Genomic DNA, 23752 nt, shown 5'->3' with positions numbered 1-23752 from the left:
TGCTAAACTCAGTGAACTCGTAGTGTCTCTAATGTGGGCAAGCAAGTGCAGCAGAGTCAAGCTGGAACTGCTGAAGTTAGAGACTGGCATGGGGGTCTGGGACCAGTGCTTAATTTGTAAATAAAAAGGTGCTGGTGCTCAAAGCCCTCCTCAAACACGCGGCTGCTGCAATTAAACTTGTGAACACGGAACACTCAGGAAGCGTAATCCTGAAGCCATCTCAGGCCTCTTCAATCCATATAAAGCCACTCCCTGCCCCTTCAGCTCACTCTTGCAGCTTTCTACTTTCTCTCTTTGTGACGCTTTTTAGTTTTTCCCTTCATCCGTCTTACCCATATGTGTCTTTTGCTCCCAGCAAATGCTTGAGGCAGAAGAATAAGCCCCGGCCCTCAAAAATAAGTGCCGGTGCTCAGCACCGGAAACAACAAGCACAAATTAAGCACTGTCTGGGACTACTGAATCTCAGACTGTACTACTTCGCAAGCCTCTTGCAGTATGCCACCCAGTCGTGTTCTGATGGCTAAAACATGGAGAAGACTGGGTGCGGGTGGTGCTGTGGCAGACCTCCCACATTGCCTTATGCAGGGGCGGATATACCAAACAACCACCCCTTTATTGTTCACCAGGTGGCTATGACGTGGGAGCAGATGGTGGCACCGGTGTTCAATTGGGCTCCCAATGCCAGGCTCTTGCCCCTTCGGTGGCCGAAGCTCATACGTGAAATCTAATCAGTGATGGATCTGACACAATGGTTTGCAGGCGGTTGCAATACCTTAACAACAAACATATTCCTCACCATGATGGAGGCTCAAGATGTGTTTAATCTTCACAAAGGGCAGTTCCTGCAATACACCAAGGTATTCTGTACAATTTGTGGGATCTGGCCAACTTTTCCCACTGAGCCTGTGGTGTCTCAGACTCTACGGATAATACTGGACCCAGGGTCGTCCTAAGGCCTGATCTCACGTTTTTGTAGAGCCCTAAAGAGGATGGCCATGCCAACATGACAGTGGTCCAGGCAATGGGTGGAGACACTAACAGCACCCCTTATGGAGGGTGCCTGTAAGAGAGCATTTGCCCAGGTCAGGCAGGTGGGAAGCAATGCAAGGTTCAAACCTACGCAGTTTTATTACTTCCACCAAACCTACCTGATCCCTCTGAGCTTACACAGGACCAATAGAGCTTGCCCAGAAGGCTGCCTGCACTGTGGGGCGACTCTGACAACCTTTCTTCATATGACATGGGAGTGTGGTGCTTTACAAGAGTACTGAGAGGAAAGAAGTACTGAGGGGCATTACAGGGAGTCACAAGAGTGTCCGTAGAGGCCTCTGTGGAACATTGCTGCTTGGAGTGCTCTTGACGCCTAAACGTGGGGCCTGAATACGCCATATATGTGCTCTCCTGGGTCTGGTGCTGGCCAAGAGAAGGGTGGCTATACATTGGACACAATCCACAGCCCTGACGAGTAGTAGATGACTAGCTGATGTGCAAAAATGGGGCATGGCAGAGGAAAGGCGTTTGCGAGCTGTACGCACAGACGAGAATGCAGAGCAGGATCTAGAAATGTGGGAGGATCTGCTGAGTAGTCTGTTGGAGGTTGGTTTGCCGACACCCGCTCCTCACCCGGACTCAGGGTGCAGGGAACAGGAGACACCATGCACAGCTGACTTAAGGGCTGTCAGATAGCGTGGCTGGATGAGCCTCTATATGTTGTGGGCTTCAGGGGGTTGATTGTGATGTGTGGGGGTACTGAGGCTGTGTCTGCCCAATTCCTCCAGCAGATTTCCCTCTGACTGACCACCCCAACCCCCACTCCCGTGGTCGGTTTCGGTTGAGCTGCTGTTTCTTTTAATGTAAGATGTTCAAATGTACTTCGGATTTCCTTACTGTAATGCTTATAATGTGCAGTTGATTCCTTGATCATTTCTTGATCATTCTGTATTTTGTTGACTGATGCTAGGCACATAGTCATCCTGGTGACGCCATGATGCCCATGTTATCTTTAAATGCCTTAATTGTGAACCAACACTAATAAAAACATGTTTAAAAAAAGGTTCTTGGGATCCTATGAAATTGTGTCCTCCCACCACCCAAGGAATAGGTTTGCATATGATATGGCATTACAGGTCCCCATCATGATGTCTGAGACCTGAGCTAGTGTCCATATCTAAGAATTAAGATGTTATACATAAGAATAAATGTAAGCATGCCAGTCAGCAACTCAATGTGTTTCTAGAAACTTGCTGAAAGGTTTCTTGGCGCACATCTTGCTGCTTCCGACCCATAAGCCTGATGTATATAATGAGCAAGTATCCAGTGTTGCTAAGACAGATTGTGATTTCCACTTTAAACCATCAGATGGATGTAGCACATGCCTGAACTAATTGTTACTTCCTTCTTTGGAACAATAGTAATGCTTTCCATTGTGCCCGCCTCTTGTTCTAGTTCACACCAGGCTGCTGCATTCTTCAGATCCCTCCACCACAATGTAATTGGCTAGTGCTTGCCTTTATTTTTGAAAAATATATTCAATTTTAAATTCCTTTTTCCTTTTGTCACTTCTTTCACACTTCTGAAAGCGGACAACATGGTCTCCTTCTGAGGCTTCTGACTGAAATTGTCACGTATTCATCTTTTCCAGGGCTTTATTTGCAAGACATGTTCTGAGAAGTTGTTGTAATGAGTCAGTCATCTTGCTAACTTGTACACCGCCCTCCTGCTTGCAATCATATTCTTTATGCTTGATTCACAATTTTTCCTCCATAAGTGTGAATTACTCCTGGTAATTCGGAAGTATGTCAGGGCTATGCCAAACCTACTGGCAGAAAAATCTTTGTGAATCAGGTCCAATGTTTTCAAATCTTTACTTTTTCTTCATTTTTTATTTTGTTATGTATCTTTACCAGACACTGTTTCTTTATTTGGTTAAAACTCGTGGCACCCTCATTAGTGACCTCCAGTCCACAGAAACCGAGAGACGGCCACACACTGGTTGAGACACTTCAATTAAAATTAAAACATAATCTCTGTAAAATGTGCACCTGCCCTACATCGTTGGGTCTGTATGTATCACAAAACATGAAAAAAACACCCTATCAATGAATCTTTTGGGACTCGGCAGCAGCCTGACCCTCTTGAATTCCATTGCAGCAAATGAGCATGTGGCAGTAATTAAGCAGACATCAGATACTAGGTCAAAGTCCCATTGTAAAGGTAGGGTTTCTATACCCTGCCACCGTGAAGGAATTCAGAGCTCAACATCAAGCTAGTTTTTAAATGGAACTATAATGGTACAAAGATAAATGAATGCTAGAGGGCTGACACGGTCCATGCACTATAAATACCTGTACATACATACAGAGAGCCGCTCCTTCTGGCCTATTGTGGATGCTGGCAATGAACAGTACAATCTTCCTATAATCGTGCAGGGGTCACCAAGTCTTTGGACTGCCATGCTCTAACCACCCACTCAATGCGCCTAGAACCATTTACTGCTCTTTATAGACAATTAACCTGGAAGTACATTCCCTACCATATCTCTGTATGTGACTTCTGGCATCACCCATAGTCCCCAGAGTAAGAGGGTGTGGATTGCATTGTCTAGTTTAATGGACACACACTTTAGGCGGGCGGCATGGAATTATTTTGTGTTTAGAGGGATGAACATGCTCTTAGAATTATTTGAACCAGCAGGATCCAGCGTGCACCTTATATTTGAGGGTATCAGTTGCCCAAATATTTGTACTTGTAGTTTGAGTATCACAAGCTCAGGGATCTTCAGTTATAGGTAAGTAACGTATAACTTCTACAAACTTAGATATTAGTAGCCATGGTAGTCTGTTTTACGTTTGTTTTACAACTTTTCCATTACGCATTATGCATAGATGTCTATCCTCTTGCAGGACGCAGGCTGAGATGGCACACACTTGCCGTGGCACCATCAATCTTTCGACAGCCCATATTGATGCAGAAGATTGCTGCAACATTGTGCTTTCTAATGGGGGCCGAACATACCATCTTAGAGCCAGTACAGAGGTGGAGCGGCAGCGGTGGGTCACTGCGCTGGAGCTGGCCAAAGCAAAAGCCGTTCGAATGATGAACAACTTGTCAGGTATCGTCCAGAATCTATCACTCACTTGTAAAGACTTTCTTTTCAAAAGCTGTCGCTGTTTGCAAACTAAGAATGTACATTTATACCATATTCTAAAGTCTGCAAACAATCCAATCTTTCTTTTCCGATATTCACTGACATTTTTATATGAGTAATTTTCAATCCTAATTAATGCAAAGAGCAATAATTGAAGTGTGAGTTCTCATAATTTTGTGTTTGCCAGCTTGCAGAGCATCTTGAACTGAAATGCTATACAGATACAACATTTGGAACAGTGCATAGGAGCTTAATAGGCATTCTGAAATGGGTAGACGGGACATGTGTCAGGTTTTGCGTTGATGTCCTGCATACAGCAAAATCTAAATACCACTCTTAGACACGAGTGCGTAATGCTAATGTATCTGTTGCAGCCCCTCATCAGCTGTCTCCACAAATTCGTTCTGGGTACCCATGTATATATTTTAAAGAGGGCTGGTGGGGCATACCTCAAACTCTAAATAACCCCCACAGTCCTTGCCATTATGTATTCTTTGCATGCAACATCATCCATATAGGGTCTCTTCATGCAAAAGGCTGCGGTGTTTGAGGAGCACAAAAAATGAGTCAAGTGACAGGGTGTTCGAATGGCGAGATAAAAGCAAACAATAATGTGAATCTTGAGTAGTAGCAAACAGGTTTTGGATCGTGAAGGTGTTTTGTAGTTGTTTGCTTTGTTATGCAGTTGAAAAGATACTGTAATAAAACATCACATCCTGTAGAGTGAAGTGAAATGGTCAGCTTAAGGTACTGTAGGGTGCTATATCATTCACTAATTTGAACAGTAGACTAGTGAACCTGATTAGGGACCTATGATGCTGACCAAACTAGTCTGCTTGGTTGTCTGTAGTGGAGATGGAAGTGGATCTGGGAAGGATAAATCAGGTGCAGAGGTAAAATAGAGGAGTACCATATTTGAGAAGATGGTTGCAGCAGTTTAGCTATTTTAGGATCTGTTCCTTAATTAGGGTATTAGAGTTGAAAGTGAGGCTTTGGTGGATTTTGCCTATAGTAAGGAGATAGTTGTTTACAAATGTGATTGTGAAGGTGCTACTGGTAGAGGTTTGTTTTTCATGTTGAAATAGAGCCTTGTAGAGTAGGAAAAGTGTGTGAAGTCAGGAAGGGTGAGTGGAGTCAGACAGGGTGGGTGTGGGAAGAAGGATGCATTTGGATACAGTGGATAAGAGGTGGTAGATGGTGTCAGTTTTGGCAAAGCTAAGCCATACACACTGATCCACTATTGGAAGGCCTGAGATAAGCCAGTCATACTCTTCACTTAAATCATTGAATGTAGATAAAATGTTTGCTTCCTCACCAGAATACAAGCAGGGACATTTCTTGGTCATTGAGATGACGGAAGTGGGTGTGAGTCTGTTTTTTCCCCAACGGTAACTGTGTGATACCCACCTAAAATTTACGACTCAATGACTGGAAGGACGGCGTTTAAAGGCCAGTGGTGGGTGGGTCCAAAGGTTAGAGGAACAGAAGGGGTACTAGGTGATAGAATATAATGTTTTGAAAAATAAGCAATATTCTTGAAATCCTTCAGGTCAATTCAAGAGAAATTCAATCTGCGACTGAAGTTCCTTTTAACTACGGAAGGGAAGGTGTTAGCCAGCCTCTGAACACTAAAACATTTCCACTTGCCACCAATTAACATATGGTGGTGAAATCCCTGCCTCCTACGTATTGATCTGCTCACAGAATCCTGAAGAGTGAGACATGGCTCCCATCACCCAATCCTAGATATTCTTCTTTTGTCATGGGTTCTTGTGTGCCTAAAGAAATGTAATCCTTCAGATCACTCTGATGCCTTGGGTCTCATGGGTTTTCCCTTTGTATCTGAGATGCATGTACTATAGTGTGTAAGAGAACACAAGGAATTTCCAGGCCCTGGAGGTCTCCACCATATGCTTTCTGGGGTTGGAACCTCTGGTTTCTAAAGATATCTTTGGGACATTCGGAAAGCTTCCCTGGGAATGCATTCCACCCATACATAACTTACCATTAGGTTTTTGTTTTGTAACTCACAGTTGCTTGCTTTATATTTGCTGGCTTTATTTGTTTTAGGCTGTTCAGTACGTGGAGCATAGCGTGTTTACTGTATTCTTCCATAAGTGATCACTTTCTGTAAGCAGGCCTTTATATTTTGTTCTTATCTTGTCACATTTGCTGTGTTTTTAGAGCCAGAGGTCAAATGTCTGGTTCTGTCTTCTGAGGGAGCTGGTGTTTACTTTTCTTTCTCTGACTTCACAGTGAGAGAATTTATCTCATAATCATGCTTTGGTGTTGGGGTTGTGCTGGAGGAAGACATTGGGCCTGATTACAACTTTGGAGGACGGTGTTAATCCGTCCCAAATGTGACGGATATACCACCTACAGTATTACGAGTTCCATAGGATATAATGGACTCGTAATACAGTAGGTGGTATATCCGTCACATTTGGGACGGATTAACACTGTCCTCCAAAGTTGTAATCAGGCCCTATGTGGGTTTTTTTCTAGCACACAGAAAAACTTAAATGTCTTTAAATGAACTGTGCAAATATTTCAGAATATATCTGATCTAGGAAAGAAACTAATGAATCACATTTTTTCTCATTCTGAAGTGTGGTGGAAACAAATATTTGAAACCATTTATACATTATTGTTTGTATACAGTATGTCTGTGCAAACGTAATGGTCCTTTCAATTGAAAATGTGTTGTCTGTAATGGCAGTCTGTTACCGCACCCTCTACCCTGACATTTGACTCCCCTCTATGCTGCGCGATTCTGCTGTAAGCCACTCCAAACCACTGTACACCACTCTATGACCCTCTACTCCACTCTAGGACCCTCTACTTCACTCTAGGACACTCTACTCCACTCTATGCTACTCTACTCCACCCCACAACATTTTACTACACACCACTCCACTGTATGCCACTCTACTCCACTCTGCCACTCCATTCCGGTCTACATCACTCTATGCCACTTTTCTCTAGGTTCCCGTTCTCCACTTTACACTACGACACTGCAATATTCCAATCTGTGATACTGTACTCCATTCCACTCTGTAGAACACTGCTCCACTCTACTTCACTCTGCCCCACTCTATGCCACTCCCCTCTACAACACCACACCACTTGATGCCACTTCACTCTACACTACTCCATGCCACTTCACTGTAGGCCATGCAACTCCAGTCTACGACACCTTAATACAATATTCCACTACTCCATTCCATCCTACTGTATGACACACTATTCTGTGCCACTCCACTGCTTTGCGCCACTCTACTCCACTCTATGCCACTCTACTGCAATCTGCGCTACTTCACTCTAGGCCTCTCTACTCCACTTCACTCTGGGCCACTCTACGCCACTGTACACCACTCCATCGTACGACACTCCACTACACACCACTCTGCTCAACTCTGAGACCGTGTACACCACTCAAAGCCAACTGAATCCTTTCACCCCCACTCCTTGCTATGCCACTACAATGGCACTCCACTTTACTCCCCTCTGTGATACTTATTACAGTCTATGCTACACCACTCCACTCTGACACTACACCACTCCAACTGTGCCACTCCACTCACGCACTGTACTCCACTCTATGCCATTCCACTCTACAACACTCCACGCCCATCCACTCCACGCACCTCCACTCTCCTCCTCTTCATGCCACTCTATGCCACTCCACTCAGACATCCTGTTCCACTCTACGACGCTCTACTCAAATCTATTCTACTCTACTCCCATCCACCCTAAGAGCCTCCACTCTATTCCACTTAATGCTACTCCAAGCCACTCCACTGACACTCTACTTCACTCTATACCACTCTACTCCAATCTGACACTCTACAACTCTCCTCCACTCTATGCTACTACTCTCTACGACACTCAACTTCACCCCTCCACTCTATACTAATCTAAAACATTTACTACACACTACTCTATGCCACTCCACTCTACGTCCCTCCAATGTGACACTACACCACTCCACAACACTTTTCTCCACTGTCACTCTACACCACTCTACAATACTCTACTCCATGCACAACCACTCTTCCCACCTCCCCTCTACTCCTTGTTGTCACTCAGTCCCACTCTATGCCACTCCACTCTGACACTCTACTACACTTACAATACTGCACTCCACGCCCATCCACTCTAAGTGCTTCCACTCTATTGCACTTGATGCCACTCTACACCACTCCTCTCTACATCCCTCCACTCTGACACTCTTCTTCACTCTACGCCACTCTACTCAATCACCTCCACTCTACGACACTCTAGTCCACTCTGACACTCTACAATACTCTCCTCCACTCTGTGCCACTGCACGCTATGCCACTCTACTACTTTCTATCCCATTCTACAATATTGTACTCCACTCTACTACCCAACACCCAACTACACTTTGCAGCACTGTACTCCACTCTATGAAACAATGCTGTACTCTAATCTCTAATCTGTCACTCTACTCCACTCTGCCTGTCTATTCCACTTTACGCCACTCCACTCTGCCGCGACACTCCATGACACTGCAACTCTACAACTTTCCACACCACTCAATGCCACTTTGACACTCTGCGACACTCCACTCTATGCCCCTCAACTCTGTGCCACTCCACCCCATTCCCCACTTTCCACTAACTTTTAGCTGTGCTGAACAGCAGCCATGCTTGTGTTCAAAATAGCTAAAAGACATTGGCTAAGCACATAGCTCTTGCATAGACGAAGTTGACTTTGCTAAAGCTTGTTGTCAATTGGCTCCACAGAGCCATCAGGCAGAACAGAGATATCAGCATGATGTTGCTGGCAACACAATGCAATTGTCCTCCTCTTGTCATGATGCTCGCACCTTGACCTAGCCATTTCTTTAATGCTAAGCAGTTGTACCTAGAGATTGTGCGTTTATGAGTTGGTTGTGTGTTTAGTCCTGGGCAGGCACGAATTATCCCCCATATCTAAAACAAAGCCTTTGAAACCTACAAGTTGGAAGTTCCAATGCCAAATAACTAGCTCAAGAGGTTAAGTGTCATCTGCAGTAATGTGTAAGTGAAACCTCCAGGGTCATGGTTCCAGTGCTAGCAAGATGGCTTGGTTTGTTAGTTGCGTACAGTGGGTTGCTGGGTGGGGTGTGTGTTTGTCTAGTTAGGTATTTGACTGTGCATTAACTAAGGCATAACAGAACGCGTTATCAGAGAACATTTTTCATCGCACACTTAAGGTTCAGTACATGCAACCAGATTGCAAAAGACAGAATGGTCCTGATCGTCATAGCTATTTACTTGTGCACAGCTCAAATACCTTTTTAACAAGTGCCAAAACACTTTCCTAACTGAGAAAAGTAGGTTTCTCACTCGTGTATGGATTTACTCACACAAAGATTTTTGTGTAAGTAAATCGCTGACCATAATGGAGAGAGTAGGCGTTACAAAAGGTGGGCACCCACACTCCTATATGTTTGTGGGTATTGCAAAACATGATATTAACCCCTTTCCGCCCTGAAAAAGGCCAGAGATTTTCTCCAGCCGAAGACAGAAAAGGGGAGGGTGATTCCAAAATTGTAGAGAATTTAAGAGAAGGGGTTTCTCGACAGGGAGAACTATTTTCACAATAGATAAACACAAAGTTAACAATTTTCATTTGCACTTGTTCTTATTTCCCTTTTTATTTGCATAAGAAAATATATGGATGAATATTTGTGCATGTGAAAATATTGCAAAAGTTTTCCAAGAGTATGATTAGACAAACTGCAAGTGCTGAATGTCTCAGGTGTAAAACAGTTGTGAATTTCAAGAATGGGTAAATTATACTCATGCAAGGTCATAAACCTCAGTGTGTAAACGTGCTATTTTTCTGTGATTCAGACCCAATATAAAACAGAAAGTGGGTTACAGAGTCATTTGTGGGATGTTATGGGGCAAGCATTCTCAATGGGTGTTGATTGACTTCTTTGTTTTGCACTTCTCTGTTTGTTTGAGCATGACCTTTCAAGTGTGAAGTCATTTAAAGTAGTCCTCACAATATAACTAAATGTGAAATGCCCACCAGCTCTTCATCTGGAAGTGTTTGACAAGAAATCTATGGGTACATGTGGGCATGTATACCGATGAGGGAAAACATTCACCAGTCAAGTCATTGTCAACCAACATATATCTTCTCTAGCCGTCCACTAGCACAGATGTGCTTACAAATAGAACCCCAAGCTTGATGCAAATAAATACTTCCCTTAGCATAAGAACAGTATGAGATACAATGCACTTGACCTCTCCATCACTTCTGAAGTCTGGAACCCACAATCCTGATGCATAGGTTCTTGTAGAAAAAAAAGTGGAAGGTCAATCTCTACTGCTATGCCAAGGCCCTTAGTCGTTTCATTAGCCCTGCCATATCTTTAACATGCCACTTCCGGAAGGAATAATCAGACCAGTCACCAGTTGATAGTTGGTGTATTTCCACGATGAGCAGTTGGTCTCCACATGCACACGTATCTGTGGTCTCTGTTTCAGCCCATCCTCTGTTTACTCCGTTCAGAGATAGTTCTGTTAGGCTGTAGCTTTGGAAGCTTTTAAAAGGCTGTTTTAGTAATGTAGTTTTAACAGACCAAGGGGGTTATTACAACTTTGGAGGAGGTGTTAATCCGTCCCAAAAGTGACTGTAAAGTGACGGATATACCACCAGCCGTATTACGAGTCCATTATATCCTATGGAACTCGTAATACGGCTGGTGGTATATCCGTCACTTTTGGGACGGATTAACACCTCCTCCAAAGTTGTAATAAGCCCCCAAGTTCCTTGGTAAGGTCAATCTGTCACTCATTCGGATGAGCAAAAGTACTCTTCACAGTACTATGAGGTGAAAGCATTTATATTCCTCTTTAGCACTGTGATTTGATGAGTGAAGGACAACTCTGCAAGAAATTAGGTACAAATACTATGGGGGTCATTCTGACCCTGGCGGTCATTGACCGCCAGGGCCAACGACAACGGAAACGCCGCCAACAGGCTGGCGGTGCTTCCTGGCCAATTCTGACCGCTGCGGTAAAGCCGTGGTCAGAAAAGGGAAACCGGCGGTTTCCCGACGGTTTTCCCCTGGCCAAAAGAATCCTCCATGGCGGCGCTGCAAGCAGTGCCGCCATGGGGTTTCCGACCCCCTTCCCGCCAGCCTCTTCCTGGCGGTTTACACCGCCAGGAAGAGGCTGGCGGGAACGGGTGTCGTGGGGCCCCTGGGGGCCCCTGCACTGCCCATGCCATTGGCATGGGCAGTGCAGGGGACCCCTAACAGGGCCCCATTAAGATTTTCAGTGTCTGCTTGGCAGACACTGAAAATCGCGACGGGTGCAACTGCACCCGTCGCACCCCAGCAAATCCGCCGGCTCCATTCGGAGCCGGCTTCATCTTTGCTGGGGCTTTCCCGCTGGGCCGGCGGGCGATCTTTTGAAGATCGCCCGCCGGCCCAGCGGGAAAGTTAGAATGCTCCACGCGGTCATTTGACCGCGGGGCGGTGTTTGGGCGGTTTCCGCCCGGCGGGCGGTGCCCGCCGCCCCCAGGGTCAGAATGACCCCCTATGTGTTGAAAGACGATATTCCTCATAACCTCTGTGATTCGATGAGTGAAAGAAAGCTCTGCATAAAACTGAGTGCCAGTAAATGTACTATGTTTTTGATTTCCGCTGTTAACCAAAGGAAAGTGACAATACTTTCTTCTGAGGATTTCGGTTTTAGTGTCATTCGGGTGCTGATTCCTTCATCCAGTAGTGACTGTCGTAAACAGTTCATGTCTTGTAGTTTGTCACCTAGTTGCATAGACACCTAGATGACATCCAGAGACATTTACAGTTGAAGTTGTGTAATTATTTGTGCAGCAGCCTTTTATAAATGTTGAAACACAGTGGTGATAGTGAGAAGCCATTATTGGTGGTGTGCTTTGTCAGTAACGAAACACTGATGTGTACCTCTTGCCAAACCCAAAGGATGCATAGACTATACGTTCTTTGCTGTGATCCTGATTTTTTTTAGCTGTACCAGAGCAATTTTATAGTCTACAGTACCACTGATAGGTCGATTAGGATCATGTTAAATGATTGTCCAGCATTAATTGGCCAGAGGTGGCTCTTTTTTACATTAGCTAAGGAAGTTTTGGTGCTTGGTTTGTGGTTAGAAGTCTGATTGCTCATCGTGTGAGATATTGTTTGTATTACAAACTGAAAAAAGCACTTAATCTTGCTTTCTATTGTAGTACCAGGGAAGGTGAAGGGGAAGGTGAAGTCCCTGGATTTAGCAGTAAGTTTCTCCTGTAGCATCAGTATGGTAGCTCCTTGTAGGCAAGGACTTTGAAACAGCCCTGAATTAGAAGGACACATTGATTATTCCTATGATGTTGGGTGCCTGGGTTTGGTATGGTGTTTGATAACAAATTCAGGGCATGTGTCGGCTGGTCAATTTGAAGTTGTGTGTTCCTAACCACTTTGAGAAATTATGTTGATAACTCTGAGACTTCGCTCAGAACTTTGGGTAATGAGATGGGGTGATGAGGAAATCTGAGTTGGCTCAAGCGTTTGCTTGGATTTTCTTAATTGCATTTTCAGAAAAGATCAGGAGGTTTTGACTGTATTCATGAGTGACATTAGGAACATTTTTGATTGCCACTGGTTGTGTCATCTGTGGGGAGATTCTGAATACTGCAGTATTTTGATAGTCTGTCCAAATCATACTGAGAAATTGAACCATCTTTTCCATATGGACTATGTGGTAAACTGAAAGTAGAATTTAGCAACACCTGTTAAGGAGTTTCTTCCAGAATTGTACAGGTTTGCACTCCAGTCTTTTCATGCTTACTCTTGTTAAATCTTGTTAGGATAATTTGATGACACCATTGTTGCCTGACAAAAGTTTCACTGGCAAGGTTGGAGCTGCCTCAACAGTGACCCTGGAGATGTTCAGAATAAAGGATTCTAGGTAAGGTTAATTTCATATGGAGCTAGGAAAGGTGATAAAGGTTTCTCGAAATTTTGGTTTGTTTACTTTGCTTTATCAGGTACAAATAACAGTGCTGTGGGGCAAGTTGATCCTGCTTGGTGGGCATATGTTTACTGCAAGGGTCATGGTGATCAGCAAGTAGATGTTTCTAGGCAGCAGATGAGCATTTGGTTACATATTTAGCCACATGTGTGGCTTGGGGAGTAGATTAACTGGGCAAATGCTACAAGTTAATCAAGTACTGGTTTGTTGTCCAGAATGCCCCCAGAAGCTGGAATACCTCATCATCAGGATTCTTGAAGATAGTGTTGAGGAATGTTGAGTTGTGCTTCTAAACCACACTCCTGCTATGTGCTTGAAGGACTTTTGTGTCCAGGTAGTAGATTCCTGCTACATCTCAGAGCTACTCCCAAGATGCACCTACTCTTTCCCTGAGACAATTTTGTGCGTTTGTTGTAGCTGTGTGAAAAGAGCAAATGCAGCATGCAAGAGGTGCATCTCAGTCATACTTAGAATCTTACAGTTCTCCTTAAGCATATTGTGGATTTTAATGTGGGGTTGACCACCGAGTGGGGCTGCTTTTTTGACGAATTCACTAATGGCGTTATCTGTTTTCACATGCACTGTTTTTGGTCAGACATGGAAGGTATATATTTGGCTTGTCTTTTGGAAGTTTTAGCAAAGCATTTTCTTCTTAATGGGAATGTTTAGTGTTAGATGGAGCTGGTGCCTTTGTCTACACCATTCATATGTTAGCCTTAAGTCACGCCTTCATGCAATGAATAACTTTGAAGGCTCTACTACCAGACATGTAATACCCATTAGTTGGAGATTTTGTCACTGGTTCCCTCAATGGTTTTCTTCCAGATAAAGTTTTAGAATGTGAGGACATTTACTCTCTCAAGACAAGAGCGAAAGATGTCGGTTTCAATTCATAGCAATTCAAGAGAGCAAAGGTTGAGGTCCACCAGTTGGTAGTCACTTGCTTGAATCATAACAGTATCAATGTCTATGTTTCGGTGTGTATCTGTTATGACCATCTGAAGGCCGTCTGGGATCATGTACCTGGATGTATTTATTAAGAGGCTCAATATGGTGAGGGGCGTTTTTAGGCCGAAATTGCAGCTCGATTTTGCATTTACCAGATCTGATCATGTTGGGTTGAGCCAGAGTGAGAGTTTTCGAGTTGTTGAATATGTTGTATCTCTCCCGCATTTTGTGATATGTGAAAATAAGAATATTTCTTGTGAGGTTACAACAGTCTGTCTGGGGTGTGATTAGCTTGCGTCAGAGGGGTGGTTGGGTGTGTGATTACTCTTCTCCTTAAACCAAGTGTTGGATTGTCGCTGGGTTATAGCAGGTATGGGGCAGAGCTGCAGAGGCCATTATAAACATTGTGCTGGAGATAGTTGAGCTGACTTTGTTCCTTGACTTCTCCCATAGCCCCTACACTTTTTCCTGTCACTGATGTAGATTACCATTCTAATGATTGTGCCTCCCTCTGACAAGAAGAGTATTTCTCGTGACGTTACTACAGTCTGTATGGTATGTGATTGGCTAGTATCTTAGGTGTGGTTGGGTGTGTGGTTACTTGCCTTCTTAAAGTGAAGGTGGCTTGTCGGTGGGTGATAGCGGGTATGGGACTACCACTGCAGAAGCCATTATAAACATTTTGTGCTGGGGGTGGTGAGCTGACTTTCTTCCTAGAATTCTCCAGTAACCCCTAGACTGTTACCTCCATTGATGTAGATTAACTTTCTAGTGATGGGGCCTCCCTCTGGCCAAATTTTCAAAAAGTCTGGATTTTCCCATATCCCCTGTGTTACTCTTAGCTACCGAGAATGTCATAACTACATTACATCTTTGTGGTACTTTTAGAGGATTACCCCCATTCCCTCATAAACTGTGTAGGTCGGCGGGGGGGGGGGGTTTCTGGGTGATGGCAGAACTACGTACGTCACCTTGTATTTACTGACCCTTCTACTTGCTCCTCCCTCTGTGGTCTCGATTCCTCTATTCAGTAATTAGAACTATGTTGCAAAACCGGACTGATGACACAATATTTGAGCCTAGTGTAGGCTTGATACCCTACCTGTGGTAATAAGCATGAGCATATTGTGAGTTCACCAATGTCTTCCTGTTACAAAAGGCTTTTCTGGATCTACATTTAACTTTTGGGCGTTATTTGGTGTGGATCTTTTCCCCTGAGAATTATATTCTCATTGTATCCCCAATTGAGGTATGGGTTTCTCAGGAGAGACTGGCACACAATCGTTCCTCTGTTTCACCAGACTATGGCTACTGTGCTTTAGTCTGACTTCTTTTTCACTTATAAGGAACATCTGCCCTGTGTTCTCTTTTACCGCCTGGATTGTGTTTGGAAGTGCAGGTTGGTATGACGGTTGCTATCAGGCTTGATTGCTTGCAAATTGGGATGTATGTCCTGTAACCTAAGGAAGCCTGCCTATGTTGTTTAAATGTTGGGGGAGGTAGGAGATATGGGCTTGGGATGTTATGCGGTATTGGCCCGCTGTGTCCACACAGGTAAGGGTGCGTAAAGCAGCTTGATTGTGGCTGGGTGTTGTGTGCTGCTTTTTCATAGGTCTGCACTAGTAGTGTATGCAGCAGGAGCTACATGAGATGGAGGATAGGTGGTGGTAGAATTCACCTCTTTTCATTGCTGTGTATGACTCACATGAGGTGTGCAGCACTTCTTTATCATTATGGATATTGATGTTCAAATAGGCTCGTCAAACACTGACCACCCCCATCAATTTTCTTTAGGGGGGTTACAATTTAGGTTCACATCTGCTGTTACTACAGCACCAGCAACAGGTTCTCAGCATGCCATATTGTCAAGCACCATCGTTTTAGCTTTTGTACATTATGTACCAGAGCTCAATAAGCTATCAAATACCAAAAACAATTGTGTTGTGATGAGAGATTATATGTATCTTACCTGATTCTGCAGTTTTTTCTAAGTGCAATGTTGAGAGCCGTATTAGGAAGAACATACAGTGTTTCACATTTGAATATTCAGATAGATTATGTCCTTGATTGCAATTTGTAAATTGTACGTCGTTCATGTGTAAATGGCATATAGTGCAAGTAATCAGTAGGGTTTGAATTTTTAGCCCCCCACTAAGGAGGCTGGCGACATCTCTGCAATGCTTTATAACTTGGAGCCCCAAGCTATTTCACAAAGACTTTCTGAGTGAGTGAGAGAGAGGCAGTTTTGATGTCAGCAAGGAGAGATAGGTGGTGGTTCCTAGCAGTTCAGTAAATTCTTAAGACATGAATTTCCTACAAATCTGTTAGCCTTTTTGAAATTGCATGTGACGGTAAAGCGCTGCGTCAGGAGAGGGAATGGGGCACAAGCAACAGTATAACTAACAATGGGTAGGACCTCGCTGGTGCAGCAGACACTCTCAGAGTTGGCACCAGTCGTTGAAAGATTGAAGGAGTACTCACTAACGGTCTCTGAAAATAAATAAATATTATGTGAATGTACACAGGTGAATGATTTGGTGATCCTCTTTCGGCACTGCCAAAGGCTGTGCAAGATGTTTCTGAGGAGCAGGGTAGAACAAAAGGCATGATTAACAGCCATGCTCTTTGCCTGCAGTGTGCTGGGCGTGGCCTTTGCTCCTGCACAGCAAGCTAGTTGGACATGGTAGCTGATCTGAAGGGCAAACATTAATAGTTATGATTGTTTGCAGGCCCTCACCTCACACTTCGAGGTTTTTGGAAGTTTCTGCTGACTTTATGCCTCTCCAACATTCTTACACATTCTAATAGTTCAAGTCTTAGAGATGTCAACATATGTTTCAAAATGCCGGGCATGCCCGACGCTGTTTTTTCTTACCAACAACCTACAGAACCTGTACCTTCATCAGTATGAGTCCGGAAATACACATACAACTGGGCACACCCTGTGTGGTATCTTCACTTTGAGGGGTTCAAACGTACCTCTGACCTGTATACAATCTCGTTTAGTGTTATGCTATCTATAAAGGGCAAAACTGGCTCCATAATTAGATAAAGAACTCAGCCCAATGCTTTAGTGAAGTGGTATGAAGTGCTATTCAACCTCTAGAATTCCATTTGATACCGTAACTGACAGCAAAACGCACTACCCTTCTCAGATCTGGAAGTTAAACTGATCTCCATGCGTCTTCCTAATGAAGATATTGCCCACACCGTAAGGGTGGTCCAGTAAGGGTAGTCAATACATGTTTATTAATCTTTGCACTGCTAGGTTATTTCAATAAAGATATAGTTTTATTGAAACTGCTTTCCATCAGACCTTAAGAAGACCTTGGCAGGTCACTGGAGGGAAAGGGTGGAATCAAGGAAGCTGACAAGGTACACTATCACAAACATCTGAGGACGTACTAAGCCTCCAAAACGAGAAATTAGGCTTTGCTGCAGAAAGGAGAACAAAGGCAAAATACAGAAAAACAAGGAGCAAAAGTAATGCAAGTATGGGAACTTTACCACGAGCTAGGAATAAGTAGGATAGACAAAAGGATCAGAAACAGTAGGAGCTAAGGACGGAGGGCTAGTGAACCAGAGAAAGAAAAAAGACTGCAAATCAAAGTAAAGAGGAAGCAACTCACGAAGCTAACTACAGTCCATATACGGATAGGAGTGGAAACAATGCATTGTGGGACTGAGAGAATCTCTTGCCAGCTACACAGTAGCAGGAGACATGTTCTGGCATCAGCAAAGCAGGAATAGGCCAAAAAATAGGCAATTAATTCTGGTAAACAAAATTCCATTAAATAGCATTTGAACAAGGAGTTTTAGGGACTGGCAGCTTTTAAGGAGTTGCAAATAGCAAGAGGCCCAGGATGTGGTCATGATATACGAGGCCACTTATAGGTGTTAGGAAATCCATTCTCTTGCAAGGTCTGGAAGACAGGTCAAGCACTGAAGAACTAAAGGACTTGTTCTATGGGAACTATTGCATAGTGGTTGACAAGGTTTGATGTAGTCCCAATAAGTGCATTCTGGCATCACTTGTTCATGAAAGCAAATTTAAGCTCTTCCTCCTCTTTAGGATGCTGGGAACAGGGAGGCAGAAATTATAAAAGGGTTTTTTAATTCCAATTTTATTAGTGAACATACAGAGAACTAACAATACATTGTACCATATCATGCAACATATTTCACACACAGCTCAAATAATAGTCATAATAGCATGCACAGATCACTCCTTGCAATGATACATCTCGGTGCAGATAAGGAACATAAGAATTCGTTAACGATTGTCCGCAGTTCCTTTTGCAAGCAGGAGTCCTCGAAAAGCTGCCTATTTATCTCTTGGGTGAGAGGCAGCCGGCACCGGTTCTGCATACATTTCTAATTGATCGCTATAGTAAGTCAGTTCAGCCAGCCATTGTTTTTTAGTTGGTGTTCTCTGCCCCAGAGCTTCGCTACGAGGAGTTTGCCCAACAGCAGCGCTAAGGCGGTGAATTTCCTGTTGGTACAGGGTATGTACTTTTTCCAGTCCATAAGTGCCATTTGCAGAGTTACCTCAAAGTACAGGCCAATTATCCGTTGCAGAGTGTGCTTCATCATACTCCATCATCGACTACTCATACATTCCCATGGCAGGCGCAGGAGTCACACCCCGGGCAGCCCACATCTATCATATTTATTATCCTCCCGCAGACCCCATTTGCACAGCATTGCCAGAGTGTAGTATAATCTGTATATATCAAAGGTGTATCAGTCTGAGTCCAGTGCTGGGTAGATGCTCCCCTGTCTGGATGCAGCAGTACTCCCACATCTCATCGGGATGTTAAGGTCCTCATCCTACCCCACTCTGGCAGGGACCGTTCGAGCAATCATCCCCTTCTGCATCTCCCTGTAGAGTTTAGCAATGCGTTGCCTTGGGGATCGGGTACCTATTATGAGATGTAATCACGTAAAGCTTGCTGGCTCATTTGGGGAGTCTGGCGTGATCTGTTTACTAATAGATTTTAACCTGTGATATAACAGATGTTTTAGCAGGTGATTGCGGTATGTGTTCCAAACGTACCTACGGTAGTTCATTTGCCTTCCTCATATAGAGATTTCCACTTTGTTATATTAAGTGAGGATGTGGCTTTTGCCTCCAGCATCATGGGGAAATACGGATGGAGTGTCAGGTGGACAATGGGTGAGTATAGCAGGGGCGAGTCGACCATATTCCTATCCCAAGTCTTACCAGTGCAGTGGACCGTGTTAATCTCCATGCCAACGTGCTGCAACAGCATGGTAGTCTCTATGGGGAGGATGACACACCACCACTTGCTCGATCTCCGAGTGTGCTACGTATTTCTGAGTGTGGATCCAGTACTGCACAAAATGCGCTTGCACACACAGGTAATAGAGTTCCAGCTCCTGCGGACCCACCTCGTTTATAAGGTGGGCAAGTGTGTCCGAGGAGAATCTAAGTCTTCATTTCACTTTCACCTAATTATCCTTTTCCTACAACATGTGCAGCCAGTTATCCATTTCCGAGCTAGTGTTGAACAGCTAACCTGTGAGTTCGAACCCTCACTAAGCCATCAAAGTCAGGTGCACTCAAGGGGAGGGCGCCCCGAGGACCTGGCCACGAGCTGTGGCCCGTCCTTTAGGGTGGAGGGGCCACCCCCCCCAACACCTTTGGCACCTCATGAAGAGTGCCTGTCAGGCTGAGCAAAGGTCAGCCTGAAGGACACCCTTCATGTTCAGGTCAGGCAGCCAGGAGCAGACATGCGTGATTTGCGCACACTCCTGGATGCCTGAGCTGAACTTTGCTGAGCTGAAGAGGTCACAGCTACTCTGGGCGTGACCTCCTCAGCGCAGCAAAGGTACCTTGAGACCCTCCCCCCGGGTGACGAGGGAAGTGTCACCCATTGACTTCGACCTGGGTGCTTCAGGTTTAAGCCCTGAAGCGCCCAGGGAGAGTGTCAATCAGTGACACCTCATCACAGAGTGGGGTAGGATCAGCAGTCTCACTGACCTCATCCCACTCTGTGACGAAGTTGGGACTGCTGCCTTCCCTCCCTGGCTGATCTAAGGGCAGCCAGTGGGGGAAGGCAGCAGTCCCAACCCTCCTGGGACCTCCGAGGCTGAAGGGGGTGAGGGGGAAGGGATGTGTGTGTGTGTGTGTGTGTGTGAGATCTTTTTTAATTAATGTTTGGTGCATGCGTGTATGTTTGAATGTTGATCCGTGTTTTTAATGGATGTGCGTGCATGCGCGTGTGTGTGAAAGAATGAGTGTGAGTGTGCTTCCTGCCTGCCCCCATCCCCCCTAAAACTGCCGGCCGCCAGTGATGGCCAGATCCAGTGGACTGGCGTGATGTACCCGACTGCAATATCGCATCTAGGCTAATGACAAGCCGTCACATTTGTAGACGTTGCATTCGCATTCACAAGGTGTGTTTCAGGCTGGCAAACATTTCATTGGATCTCGTTATTTCGATACAACTGCACCGTTATTCTGCCTATCCTCAAAACAGACTGTCAATGATTACTATAAGAATGGTCTACAAGCCTTCAAAATGTTAAATTGGTAAATATTACCAAAGGACCCAAATACAGAGCACAACAGTCTTCCATCACAGACTAAAATCCTAATCCTACGTCAATATAATCAGAAGAGTGCTTACTCATTCCGATGCATTTTCAGACAAGTTAAACCTCCTTAGAGGAAGGGCATGCCCAGCAGAATTTTTACGCACCTTCAGAATTCACGGTGAGCTATTGCCATATTTTTTTCAATGGTAGCTCTGCTCGGCATAGTACGTTCTAGACAGGCCTGTTGTGTTTCTGTATGTGGGACCTATGGGGTGAAGTACTTCCTCCCAGTACTGGACAGACCAGACCAATAGATTATACATTCGACTTACACTTCCTATTTATATTCATCCTGGCATCATCAGAACTGAGCCACTTTTTTATATATCCTGAGGGAACTCTTGTCACGACTTCTGAAATTCCCACCTCAGGCATTGCACACATCACCCACATTGTAGTCTTTGCTCACCCATTTAAACCAATTGGACTAGTGTCCCCAGTATTAATCACATGTAAAAGGAAAGCCGAGACTGCATATGTGGTGTCCTGCTAGCATGGATCAAATTACTATTCTTAACGGTTTGGTAAATGTGATCTTTGTTCCTTGGGCTATTTGTGCAGAGACCCCGGGAGTGCAGACCGCACCCCTGGATCTCGTTCTCCTGTGGTTCAGCGGTTGGTAGTGTTACTGAGAGCAGCTTGTGAACCACTCAGCAGTACACTTTCAATGATTATGGGTACAATCAATCTCTTTGAAGAAGCATGCCTGCTGAGACTTGTAGATCCACACGTCATGGAAATACAGTTCTACACATTGCATTTTGTTTTGTGCTGCTGGCCAAGAAGCGGGGATCGGCTAATTTTTTAAGACACTCAGATTCACATAATCATCCTAGCCTGGGCAGGTAAGCAGCCTGGGGACTGTTGAGAAACATTATTATTGCTGTATGAGCAGTGAGGCCTCACACCTCCTGATTCGAGCTTTATTGCTGTTATGCTCTAGTGCATTTGGCCCACTAGTGGTTATACAACCTCTACATGTGCTGTTTCTAGCCACAGAACATAAGACTGCACCCCCTCTTTCCGTGGGTGCAATGAATGGTCAGTCACCCAACCGGGCATAGATCACCTTGGTTGTGAGCATACAACTAGCTTGCGATAGGCTTGGTAGACAAGAATGGTGAATTTTTTTATTACCCGGTTAACATAGATAATGAGGACTGCTCATACTTCTGAGTTTCGGAAAATGTATAAGCAGCATTACCCATCCTTCACCCAGAACCCTAACGTCTGTAAGATATTGGTGTTGCTCATCACAAATCTGTCAAACAAACATCTAGTAACCAAGCGTTCTTCTACAGTTCAAACTTGAGGTCCTTATTGCAGTACCCATTGCCAAGTTGAGATGGGAGGCTGATCTGGGATGTGTGATCTCAGATAGGGAATGGTTTTATTTCTGTGGTCGAATCAGGACCTTGTCTCCTAATGGCCGATCGAAACCTGATTCATTTTAAATTTCTGCACAGATATACCTCTCCCCACTTCCACTGTTTAAGAGCAAATTGTTGGCGGACTCCTGATGCGCAAGTTGTAATGCTTCAGGCACCGTTATTCATCTTGTTTGGTACTGTACGCTGATTAATAAATATTGGGGCAAAGTGTTTGAGCCCCACTCGAATATGACTGGGGCGGTTATAGAGCCATCCCCCAAGCTGGCTGTATTGAGGTGCACCATTAATACGTCACGCAGGGTTCAACAGTTAACATGCATTGTTGTATTGTTGGCAAAGCGAAGGGTGGCCTACATTTATGGAAGAAACAAAGCCCCTACTATAAAAGCATGGCTGAATGCAATGATTTATTGCAATGAAAAACTTGAACTTTATTATTCCACAGTCGTTCACACTAATAGACCAAGAAACCTTTGCGGCCCATTATAATCCAACTTGTTAAGCGAAGACACAACTGCATATTTTTGGGCTGGTAAATGATAGAACCTAAGGCAGATTGTGGTTCACACTACGCAACTGGTCATCAACCCATGTGTCTCGGCTGGTCTCGTGTCTTCTGATTCCAGCCTGGGTTATACAAGGTGATCTGACATGATCTTTGTGTAGCTGCGTAGGTTAACTACCATCCACATCCCACTATTTCTGGACTGAGTAACTGATTGTATTCTCTGCATGCAACCACTAGTGACACTTGGTGTGTTTTGTTCTTTAAGCATGTATATCCCTATGGTTTAAAACCTAATAAAAAAATAGATTAAGAAAAAATCCAGGACCGGCTGAAAATTGAAAGATGCCGTAATTGTCATGGGGACAATTATGAAAGGAAGGGAGCACCATGACTTTGGCAGTGGAAATTCACTTTGGGGAATCACAGTGCACATTACAGATCTGCAGATGGGTATTCATGCAATCCAAGTGCCGGTGTACTGATTCTACAAGTACAAATGATTTGTGCTGCTCTATGTGCAAAAAAACTGAATGTTCCTGACAACTGTTGCACTGTACTACACCTGCTATTCATGTCACAGAAGACCAATATGAGTTGGACATTTTCACCAATCTGCATGGTATACTGTTGTGCGCCCTTTGCCTATGGTTCGTGCCATGATGGAGGGTGATGCCTGCTGGGATGTGCTTGCACATTTTATGATGTTCACTGGGAGTCTGTGGTCAGTTTTACTAGAGAAGAGAGGCCTCATCCCTAACTGTACCTGGTGTAGTTTCATATGCAGTCTTCCCCCTGTGGAAATCAATGAGTGCAGTAGGCCTCCTAGCAGAATATCCCTAGAACTTTGACCAATTTCTGGAACTCCTCATCTTTGGATAACCTGGTCCTGCACGGGATAAACAAGACTTCTACCGTTGGCTTCCAGTTTGCATTGGCAGTCTGACAGCCAGACAGTATTGGACCATATAATTGCAAATTTGCCTCCATTCATGACTACTCAATTGGTGGGTCTGCTGTATCTCCTCCAATTTACAGGATTATTGTGTAATAGCTGGTGATACTAGGGAGCGTTTGGTAGAAAAGCTGCTCGTAACTTGGAGTCTTTTACTGAACTCACAAA

The 23752-nt window shown here is 44.4% G+C and overlaps 1 protein-coding gene across 4 annotated transcripts in view; it reads left to right on the top strand.

The window, feature by feature from the left end:
• The window catches only part of OSBP2 (oxysterol binding protein 2), a 1025274-nt gene that overhangs the window by 166853 nt on the left and 834669 nt on the right, over positions 1-23752 (top strand). For all 4 annotated transcript variants that reach the window (XM_069214447.1, XM_069214445.1, XM_069214446.1 and 1 more), the window contains exon 2: positions 3903-4111. In XM_069214447.1, the coding sequence (XP_069070548.1) occupies positions 3903-4111 (209 nt within the window). The remainder of the gene's footprint in view (positions 1-3902; positions 4112-23752) is intronic.

The sequence above is a fragment of the Pleurodeles waltl genome, chromosome 11 (assembly GCF_031143425.1).
Source record: "Pleurodeles waltl isolate 20211129_DDA chromosome 11, aPleWal1.hap1.20221129, whole genome shotgun sequence".
Lineage (NCBI taxonomy): Eukaryota > Metazoa > Chordata > Amphibia > Caudata > Salamandridae > Pleurodeles > Pleurodeles waltl.
The sequence above is the reverse complement of the archived record's forward strand: the minus strand, read 5'-3'. Positions and strand labels throughout refer to the sequence as shown.